The sequence below is a fragment of the Charadrius vociferus genome, unplaced genomic scaffold, assembly GCF_000708025.1.
Source record: "Charadrius vociferus isolate BGI_N301 unplaced genomic scaffold, ASM70802v2 scaffold214, whole genome shotgun sequence".
NCBI lineage: Eukaryota > Metazoa > Chordata > Aves > Charadriiformes > Charadriidae > Charadrius > Charadrius vociferus.
In genome coordinates this window covers 2,661,400-2,672,381 of record NW_009647955.1, presented here as the reverse complement: position 1 = coordinate 2,672,381, position 10,982 = coordinate 2,661,400, and the positions used below count along the sequence as shown (strand labels likewise).

The 10,982-nt window shown below is 47.1% G+C and overlaps 1 protein-coding gene across 1 annotated transcript; it reads left to right on the top strand.

The window, feature by feature from the left end:
- The first annotated feature begins 269 nt into the window (after positions 1-269).
- Positions 270-4,380, top strand: TMEM207 (transmembrane protein 207). Its single transcript, XM_009883363.1, has 5 exons — positions 270-344; positions 2,159-2,196; positions 2,614-2,658; positions 3,098-3,240; positions 4,232-4,380. The coding sequence occupies exons 1-5, from the start codon at positions 270-272 to the stop codon at positions 4,378-4,380; spliced, it is 450 nt and encodes a 149-aa protein (XP_009881665.1).
- The last annotated feature ends 6,602 nt before the right edge of the window (positions 4,381-10,982 follow it).

Sequence of the window (10,982 nt, the reverse complement as noted above, 5' to 3'; positions counted from 1 at the left end):
ATTTGTGAACAGCTGTGAAAATGCCGAAACAACTGCAAGGTGCTGACCTTAAACTAGTGTTCCTTTAACTTTCAGCAGCTGTTTGAGTGTGTCCATGCAAACCCAAATTCATTCCCTGGCTAGCAGTAGTTTCTGGAGCGCGTGGAAGCCGTTGGGTAACGTGTTCTCTGGCTGAAGGCACAACGTGCAGAGAAGTTTTAAAAGCTCCAAATTACAGAGGGTAAGACACTGCTGCAAACAAAGCTCTTTCCACGTTTCTCCTGCTAGTGATGCGGAGACCTGGAGCTTTGTGTTTCGCTTCATGGATCACAGGAACTGCAGTTCTGTGTTTAACCTTCTTCCAGGTAACTAAACCCTTCACTGGGATGAGCTTGATTTTAGCGATTTTGTGGGGGGGGAATTTCAACTTTTATAGAATGTAGCCATCAGCCCTTTTTATTTGGGGTGGGGAAGAGTTTTTTGAAGACCTGATGAATTTGGGGAGGATTTAATGTTCACATCAATTCCAATTAATGCAGAGAAAACGTGACTGCCTTAATCCTTTATTCTGTCTATGGATATTGAAATGGAAGAGCATGGGTCTTCAGCAGCACAGGTGGGTGTTTGGCTGCATCACTAGGTTACTGCCTCAGAGCAGATGCACTCTGCTGCAGTTTAACTGCACAAAGGTGGCTCTGCTGAGGAAGTTTGCAGGATGATAAAAGAGAGTCCAGAGGTTGTCATTCAGCCATGAAGAATACTCAGGGCACACGTAATCACAGCAATCAGCTGTCTGGTTTTGACCTGTTATTCTAATAATCAGTTGAAGTGCAAAAAAAAAAAAAAAATTAAAATATTCTGCACCAGGGTGCATGTGTGACATGGCAAATTAGCTGAGTTCTAAAAGGACATGTCTGGAAGAGTTGAGGTTTCTGTCTTTTTCTCTACTCCTCATTTGGGTTTCAACTGCTTGTGAGATCTCATAGATAATGTTTTACATGAAAGACTTATTATACCTAAAGACTTCTGGTGAAACTCGGGACCAAAAGTCGGTGTGTGCACAGGAATAGACACGTTACAGAGATTTGTGGGGTGATTTCTTGCTGTTTACAGTGAGACAAGCTTTGCACAACAAAATCCTTACAAAGAAGTCCTGGTAATTAAAGATGTAGTATGAGATATCTCAATTATACGTATTTGATTCATATTTCTAATACAGAACTTAGCTTTCCAGTTTAGCTCAAAGAAAGTCAGAAATCTCTACATGTTTTGGATATACGCAGAAGGAAATTCAAAGTAAAGTAATGATTTACAAATTCTATTCTAACAGTTTTCTGCAAGAAATAAATCTAAATTCTTCCATCTTGCTCATTCTGCTTCCCAGTGTTACTGCAATTCTATACCTGATCTGAAGATATTCATAGCAAATTTGGGCAAGTGTTTTAACACACCTAATGCGAGTCAGCCAAAAATTGTATTGAATTTGCTTCAATCATAGTGATGAACCACTCCAGTTACTTGTTGCCCAGATAATCTGAAACTGAGGGTAAGATCAACAAGGCTTGCAAAAATAAACTTGCTTGAGTGGAGAGGAGAAAATATACCTGAAAAACAAGTTCCAGGTTCACATATTTGCAATAGGTGAAACCTGACTCTGGGAATGATGCACCACTACTACCCAGAAACAGGAAAATTCTGGGTACAGCACAGGTCTGGTCAAAACAGCTCCAGTTTACAGCTACGTTCACAATTAGGTACTGGAAAATGAGCTACAGACTGAGAATTTAGTCACGGGTCATTTTCAGCAGACATTTCTGAATAGCAAAGCCCAGTTCTGTAAACAGATCTCTGACACCTGCTTGCGTCTCCCTGCGCTTGTCTTTCCCCTTCCACATCAAAAGAAACGCTTTCCCCTTGGCCTAGCTTTCAAACTGTTGAATTTATGGAGCTCTCTGCGAGGTCACCCACTGGTTTTGATACGGGCTAGCTCCGACCAGAGACGCGCAGAGGCGAGAGCTCAGCCGTGGGGTCTCCGGGGAGAAGGGCTGGTTTTCACCCCTGCAGGAGCCAGCACCTGTGCGGCTCTTCCTCTCCAGCTTCCCGCTCTGAGATCGGTAATTATACTGGTTTAAAAAACCAACACATACCTGCCCTCTCTGATTTACATGTGTGTTTTCAGTTAGCAGACTCTGAGCCGGACTGCGAGCTTGGCGAGAGGTGAGTGTGGCTCTCCGTTCTCTCACCTGCAGCTGCTCCCACCCTGGGCTCTTTCGGGGATGCCGTGCTCCTGCCCGGCACACTGGCACGGCAGAGGAACGAGGGCTTCCAGGAAAGGGCCATTTAGCTTTTATTCCAAAAGAGGAAAAGGAAGCTGGCAATCCTTTGGGTTTTCAGCAAAAACGCTGGTGGCGGGTGCCAGTGTTGAAAGGCAAACCAGTTGCACGCTGCTTCGTACATCATCTGCGTCTGCTCCCATCTACACAGAGGAACTTGTAATAGGGTTGTCCCGATGGAGGAAAACTTCTCAATCCTCTCCTTACCGATGATGCTTTTCTTTGTGTTGTAGATGTCTGTTGGAGCCGGTACTGTCCCCTCACACTGGACTGAAAGTTCCTTTTATTTTTCCCTTGTTAGGTGCATTGGGCAGAGCGATGAAAACTTTAGCAGCTGGTATGTGTGGTAAGTTTCAGATCTGTTTTAGAGGGAAAAACTGGCAAATAATATTCTTTGATGGATCTATAGAGAGAAAGGCATTAAGAGAGAGTGATAGCTAGAGAGCGTTGCTCCTGGGCTGTCCCTGTGTTCTGTCTTTACTGACTAATGGGAATCATTCATCCATATCCTCCTCACTGTACGCTGACAACTGAGCTGGGCAAAACCGATGAATGATTTTGGGGAGAAATGTTTGAATTTCCAGCCAGCACTCGGCGCTGAGCACTCAGACATTGGTTTCCGGGGACTTTGATCATGTCCAGTATGCTGATGGGGAAACCGCAACGTTTAACGGCTATTTGCAAAAGATGTTAATGAATATGTTAATTTGAAGACATGCAGCCATCTGTTGGTGCTGCCTGCAGATGGTGATGGTACTGTTCCTCCCCTGCTGCCTCTGCCCCAGGTTCCTCATGTTGTTTTTCCTGGCCTTGCTCCTGTCCTGTGGGACCTGCTGCTGCCTGCAGTGCTGGCTGAAACGGCGGAGCTGCCTCCCCCCCCGGCGCACCCTGGCCGTCTTCGCGCTCAGCAGCTCGGATGCCTTTTGTGGTTAGTCCTCTCCATACCTGCTGCAAGGTCCCGCTGGCCCCGGCAGGCTCCCTGTTGGTCCATCCCTAGCCCAGAAGAGGCAGCCAGGCTTGAGCAGGAGCCAGGCTGCAGCTGGGTGCTGTGTTTCTGGGGTGCCCAGCTCAGGCTTCTTCTGGGGGGATGTTCGGACCATGGACTGAGAGGATGTTTGGACCATGGACTGGGGGGTTTAAGCAAGCCACATCCACTTTTTCCCAGCCGTACCTTCAGCCGAACTCAGCTCTGTCCCTGTGTATCCATGTCTCCCAAAGGTGTCTAGTCAAGGCTTGGCCATGCTAACACTGGAGGTGTGTGGGACCTTCTCCTCCGTGCCGGGGCACTCAGCAGCCCGACATATGTGGCCACAGGCACTGTGTGGCGTCAGGCAGCCCTTTCCAAAACGTGACCTGCATTTCTCACTCAGGCAAGACTGCACCAGTCTGCTTGAGCCCCCCCAGCAGGCAGCTCGACTGGCTGATACACCCCTGGCATCTGTCAAAAAGTTGTCTTGGTGGGTGCCGTTCATCGCAGTAGCCACCCTCAGTGTTCCCCCAGGAGCACCCAGGCTTTTGAGGACTGGGCTATAATGACCATGTGTAGCACCCAGCACAGACCTGGAGTGTTGCCAGCAGCACCAGCAGGCAGGGCCAGACAACAGTCCCTCCAAGAAGAGTAATTCTGTCATTAGACTAAGCCTTTCCCAGAGGAGGTATTGTCTGCTTTCTGGGTGGTCATGAACACAGTGTCTCTGCAGGGAGGACCCACCCCAAACCCACCCAAATTCCTCTGTTCTCACTTCTCAATATCTGGAGTTCGTGGTGAGAGGCTTTGTGATGCCATGCTTCAAAAATTACATCCGTGCCTTTCTTGTTTCCAAGTGGTTTGGCAGCTCCTCCCAAGCTCACCCCTCTCACCCCCACACTTGCTCTTTGCGTCTGTCTGCTGTATGGTTATGGCTCTGCTTTTTCCCCAGTGAGTGAAGCGCCCCAGTGCCCGTTCTCCGGCTCTCCGAGCCCCTGCGTGACTGCAGAGATGTCCTCTTCTCCTGCCCCACGGTTCAGCCTCGGGGGAACTGAGTTGCCTCCGTCCTATGAGGATATTATGAAGGAAAACAAGCTCTAGACGCTACGTGTTGGCTTTCTGTGATTCCACTTGGTTCATTGCAGATCTTCCATTGTGCTACGGCAGTGTGAGATCAAATCAGCCCTTTCCACAGGTTGGCCGAGAGACTGAAAAGCAGCACATATTTCATCGGAACCCAAAAGGGGAGACAAAATGCAACAGAATAAATGCCAAAAGCATGTGTTGAATCTGTCACAGGAGCTCAGCTTGACATTTTGGTAGAGCTCTGGATTTCGAGAAGGTCCCTCAAAGGTCTGTCTTTATTTGGGGTTTCTTGGCTCAGCCTCCAGATTTATCTCTCTAAGGCTGCTCGAGCTGGTGCAACCCCGTGTGTTTTAGGCCTGAATGTTGATAAATTACTTGATAGTTACTTCTCAAACTTGGGCTGCCTCCTTCACTCGGCACGGTGCCAACAAACACCCTCTGGCAAAGTCATGTTGTTCTAATACATTGTAATGCAATCATGCTGCTCTGCGATGAAGGATCGTTTGCCACATTTAAAATATTTAGCACAGCATATCAGATTTGTCTAGTGCAAAAGGCAGCAAATTTATGGCCAGGGAAGGGAAAGCAAGAGATGGGGATTATGGGGGGAGTAGCAGCAGCAGGAGCTGGTTACAGAGCACAAAAAAAGTGCGTTTGCTCATTTGAGCTGTTCTTAATTTCATGGTGACTGCCCCCAGCTACTCTTGCCCTAGCATTGCAGGCCTACAGGCTTTGAATGGCCCAGGACCACCGCCAAAGCTCCCCACAGACAAGAATTACGGGGTTAGGTATTTGGTGCTTAGCTACAGAAATTTATTAGGCTAAAGAATGTCATTTTCTTTGAGGTGGCCACTGTGGACAGGATGGAAAGAGACTCCAAGAAGCCATCCAGACTGCCTTATACCCAAGCAGGATCAGCTGTACCTAAGCCATTCCTAGGAGGTGTTAACCTGCCTAGTTCTCAAATTACTGAGGAAAGATGTCGAATTTCCCCCTTAGCCAGATTCCAGATGAAAGCAAAGATTTCCTTTGTTTGTCACGGGCAGGTCATTGAAGGCTGGATTCAGCCTGCCTGACTTCTCCACCTCTGATCTCTCGGTGGCAAGGGCTGGGGGCTGCAATCAGACCCCTCTTGGTGCAGAAGGTAAATGTCACACATACTACCATGCACCGTGTGCCTGTGGAGCCATGAGCTCACAGTCAAAGCGGACAGCTGGGTTCATCTTAGGTATCCCGAAAGATTAATGGAAGCTCACAGCCTGCCTTGTGGAGCAGCTCCCCACCTGTAGAGTGGGGTTAATACCAGTTCCCTTGCTCAGAAAGAAAACTGGGAAGACAAATCCACTAAAGGTTATGAAGTGCTCCCATATTCTCATAATGAGGCTATATAAGTACCTTCGCTAGATAAAGAATTATAGGGTATTTTGAGAGACAAATTCTCTGCCAGTACCACCGCAAATTATCTCCATAAAATCTTATTTTAGAAGCAGCTTTAATGTTTGACTCTTGTGTGAAAGGAAATAAATGTTGCTGTAGCAAAATGAATGTTTGTGCCAGCAGGCTAAAATATTACAGGGTTTATTAATAAGGAAAATTAGCAAGTACAGACTCAGCCAGCGGAGAAGTCGAGCAATTCCTGAGTGTCCTTTTGCTGGATGAACTTAGTGAGAATTGCAGGTAATCAGCACCTCTCAGGATGAGACCTTTTATATACTTAACTGCTTCCACTACTCAACCCCTTCAATTTATGCCCTGAAGCATGAGATTTGATTATATTTGTCACTTCAGCTTGCGTAGCCTGCTAGGGGCACTAAATCAGCCATCACTTCCTTCCCACCTACACACTGCATTTGCTTCAGCGACCCCTTCGTGGATGTGAACTCCACAGGTTGTCTGCATTATATGCTGCATAAAACACTACCGTCTCCCGCTTATTAATTGCTCGGCTCTAAATAAATTGCCGCCTTTAATTTCATTGAATGTCACCTTCTAATCCAATGGCTGGAGAGGCTAACAAGCAAGGACTGCTCTGGTTTCAATGCCTCCATCACTCTGCATCCCTAATTCACAAGGTCCGGTGAGCGGCACTCATTACTGAGGCAGCAAATCCTTCCCCAGCCACCCAACAGAGGGCAAGCGAAGCTTTCGGCAACGTGCCCAGGAGGCGGCTGCTCTTGCAGAAACATTCGTGGGAAACAGGTTTGTGTTTCCATGCTGCTAGTGTGCATTCAAGCGCGTTCAGCTTCATGTTTGGGGTGCTTTACTTATTCACTAAAGGAATAAAATTATTCCATCCAAATTGCTTCGGGTGGCTTATGGTAAAGCAAGCTACTGGCTGTCACAAAATTAGGCTCCAGCTGGACTCACTGGCATGGGAGAACCTGTGTACTTGTGCAACATGACAGCAGCCCTGGGCACTTCAAAAAACTGCAGGAGACCAGGACCCATCTGCAAAAAGAGTGCGTGTAGGGGTGCTTGGTGGCGGACGTAAATGGACATTGCTGCTGGCTTGGGGTGGGGAAGGAGAGTACCCTGAAAGGGGGCTCAGTCGGCACTGCCCTGGTCCTTGGCTTCCTGATCATTAAAATGGAGAAAGAGGTGGGGTTCTTCCTTCTGCAAATGTGTTTGGGATGGTCTCACCGACCTATTGTTGCCTACAAAAGCTGCTTCTCCCAGCCTGCCCACTTACTCCCAGGTGCTCCAGGAGAATGGACAAGATTTCTCCAGTCCTGTGTTCCCATTCTTACAAAAGCAAACATTTTGCCTAGTGTCTTCTGCTTTTATAAGCGCTCAGCCCTTAATAAGGGCAGTTAATGCAGTTTGGCTGATGTTTCCAGAGTTGTAAGGAAAGATGAGCGATTTCTTTATAATTCACCACCTTCGGAATAGGATGTGCTCTTCCACTTTGGAAAAGCACTTGTTCTGCTGTGACCTGGCTGCCACTCATCCTCGCACTTATACTTCCTGCTAACTTTGAGAAGAAATGGCAAACTGCTCTAGAAAAACCCAGAAAACACTGGAAGGCAGATGTATTTGTGGGGGATCTTGTCAGTAAGCCTTGAGAGGGGGAAAACGGGAGCGCTGCAGAGGAACTAATTGCTTGGTGACCATCTGGAAGCGAAAGACAAAGGGAACGTGGTGAGGCACACGGCTGGACTTTCACCTCCACACGTCAAGAACTGAATAATAAAGTCATAAACTGGCTCTCAGGCAAAATAGAGCAAAACCAAAGGCAGCTGAGTCATAACAGGGGATTGGTCAGGGCTGCCAGGAGGGTTGCACACAGAAGATGTGAAAATAATAAAAGTGCTCATTAATCTGTTTTTTTTTCTTGCCATCTGAAGACTCAGGATTATGGGCTAAAGGCTTTTGTGTGGGGATGAAGAGGATGGGGCTGGGGACAGATGCTTGCATTCCTCGGGTCACTAGATGGCACAAGTCTGGCTCCCTCTTGCTCAAAGGCATCTTACAGCAGGGACCTGAGAGCTATCAGGATAAAATTGTCCTCTGCTCCCTGTAAGAGTGCTTGGACAGAATATTTCGGTCATTAATCCCTTGCCCACAGTATTTAACAGATGCAGAAGAGCAAAGTGGGGGAGTCCGGCCCCAGCTGAGAGAGAAAAGCTTGCTTTCTTGGTGAATTTTATTTTCGCCCTTTGAAAGTTTATAAAATGGCTATAAGTAGACGCGCTGAAGCTGGGGATAAAGTCTGCCAGCTGTTAAAGAGGTGTTGCTGCAGGTGTGCACCGGGGTCTGGGGTCTGCAACTACTAGCAAGGGTCTGGGCAGCCTCCAAAATCACACCCCACTTTCCCAGGGGCTGGTCCTGTTCGTGCTGCTGCCTTTTGTGCATCCTTCTAGGAGAGCAGTGCTTTCCCTCCCAGGAGTCAGAGCAGGTCACCCGGCAAAGCACCTTTCTGGGCGAAACTTGGACGTGGGGTTAGAGAAACACGACGCTCAAAGATAAGTGCATTTATTACATCTCATATATGTTACAATATGTAAGGAAAAGGGAATTCTGAAGTAACATTCTTATCTACTGAAAATAATTGTTCAGCTCTACTGAATTCACACAAAAATCACATTACAATGTGTGTGAAAAGGAGGGAAATCCGTATTTTGGAAAATATTCATGCAGATGCAGTAGGAGATAGTCTAGTTCACAAGGTCACAGTTCACAAGGTCACAGTAAGAGTGAGTCCTAATTAGAGACGGAGTTATTAAGAGCCCTTATGAACAAGGTTGACTGAGGTAGTGAGAGGATGAAATATTGCATGCAGAAAAGGACAGCCACTGCAGATGGCATTGTTTTATTCTGTCTCTTACTTGCGTATTTCGAAAAGGGAAATCAATACCTATTTGTAAGGCATGAAATCAACTTAGCAAAGAGCTTACCTATAAGACTCTGCTATTTTCCATAAGCTGCAACCAGCCGGAGGTCCAGCACGCAGCTGCGTGCTGTCAGTGGAGAGGGCAATGAAGAGCCCCAAGTTCAAGGAGACACCACGGGGCAGGTAAAACAGGGAGGAAACCTGAGAGTCCCAGCTCTCAGCTGAGCCCCTGGCTCTGCCTATACCTTAGAAAATGAAGCAACAAGATTGAGATGCCCAAAGATACAAAAATACTCCTTGGAAGTTAGTGAAAATCTTAAGAAAGCTAAAAGGTTGTTGGCACTAAAGGATTATTAAATGTTGGGCCTCAGCTGCAAATTGCAACTGAGCAACGAGCCTTGGTGAGCCGTCACTGGCCATCAGGAAGGCAAAGTCAGTCTATTGTCATATCCAGCGAGCTGCTGCTGAATGGGATGTAGGTAGGTATTAAGGAAATACCTTAATATCTGAGTTCACCTGCAATGTCTTTAGCCATAGGGACTGGTTGCAATTCTGAAAGAAAAAAATTAGTTCTGTGTACTTTCTGGGAGGTTTCTTGCTAATGAATAAACAACCAAATTAAAATAGATCTGCATTGTAGCATGCTAATGAGGAGTGAATGCTGCAGTCACGAAATCAGAGTCAGAATTAAATCAAACAGTGAACTAACAATTAAATATTAACAACTGATCAAAACATCAGATAGACCATCAGCAGGATTTGAATAATGAAGCAATGCAGCATTGGAGTGGTTGTTACAAAACATTAACCTGGCAAACCTAAGGCTTGCTGTGACCTTTTCCCAGTCGTCTTGTGCAGGAGATAGATCCTCAAAATCTATTCTAGAGTGTGGTTAGAACAGGAGCGTGGTTAAAGAATTAACCCTTATTCTACATAGATACCGAAGAAGAGAAAGGCTGACAAATGTTTATGCAACATTCTTTGTATACAAGTATATTTAAAGATGATGCACCCTCAGTTAAGGTAGTATTTGGTGTATGCATGTGCCTTATTTATGTACTCCCAGGAGGAGCACAGGGCTGGAGGGACTAATGAGACCAGTCCTCTGTGTTGACCCCTCACCAGGGCATGCACGTTTAATCCCAAAGTGTCCACTGAGCCACTCCTCGGTGTGACCTACATGTTGCACATCTCAAAACACCTCCCACCACCTTAAAACAAGCTGAAGACCATTAGGACAAAAGCCCAGAAGTCTCCTCAACCACGGTTTACAGGAGAAAAAGAACAGGAGAAAATCAATGGTCTGAGATCTGTAATTACACCCACATTAGCAAGCGATCCCAGACTATTTCTCCTCTGCTAAACAAGAAATAAATCTTCCCAGCAAGAGATAATCTTCATGTCTCAGAAAGAGCTATAGAAAACAGCAACAAGAGGCTGGCAGGTGTCCCTGAGTGTTAGTGGTGACGGCTAACGCCCTGGCCGCATAGTCTGGGAAAGATTTGATCCAGTGTTTTGGTCCAAGCGATGATGTCTTTGCTCAGTACCTCCTCCCAAGGAGCGTCTCTGGGCTGGGTGACTCAGGCTGGGGCAGCCCACAGCTTCGGGGCACCTCTCCTCCCTCGGGGAGGCTGAGGCCACCTTGGCCTCCCTAGGGAGGAGCAGGGACGAAGGCATTGGAGCAGTGGCAGAGCACAGCTCTGCCTCTGCAGTGGGTTTGCCCTCCCTCTACTTCCCAGTATGTCCCTGAAGGAGCAGGGGAGCAGAGGCACAGCCCAGGAACCAGGTCCACAAACATCCCTGGGGTTTCCCTCCCCCAGCACGGCGTACCAGCTCCAGCCCTTCCACCCCAAAAACCCCACAGCCAATACATGTTTCTGATGTGACTGTGAAAAAGGGTTTTTTTTAAAAAAAAAAAGCTCTGGATGCAGCTTCCTGCAATAACAGGCAGAAATTCCTGTCACCTCCAGATCTCTTTGTGCATTCTTGGTGTAATCCATGAATTCATCACGTCGCTCATAACTCTTGTACTCTTCGTCTCCCAGGACTTTGTAAAAAAGCCTCCGTCACTTCTCCTACTGTGTTTACATCTGTTCAATACAGCTCATCTGTTGGCAATAAGTTGCTTCAGTTTGGCTGACATAAATGTCTGCCAACCAAAGCAGCGTGAACTCTGCAGGCACAAAGCCTCCCTCGCCTCAGTGCTGCCACAACGGCTTGTGCCGAAACGGTTGTGTTACGGTCTGAGCCTTGTGGAGGTGCTTGAGCCTGTAGCAAAGCCATATGG

Excerpts from the sequence above, each read along its gene's own strand:
- TMEM207 (XM_009883363.1), top strand. The coding sequence starts at position 270 with ATGCGGAGACCTGGAGCTTTGTGTTTCGCTTCATGGATCACAGGAACT. Across the intron at positions 2,197-2,613 it reads GACTGCGAGCTTGGCGAGAG|GTGCATTGGGCAGAGCGATG; the intron begins GTGAGTGTGGCT and ends TTCCCTTGTTAG. Across the intron at positions 3,241-4,231 it reads CAGCTCGGATGCCTTTTGTG|TGAGTGAAGCGCCCCAGTGC; the intron begins GTTAGTCCTCTC and ends CTTTTTCCCCAG.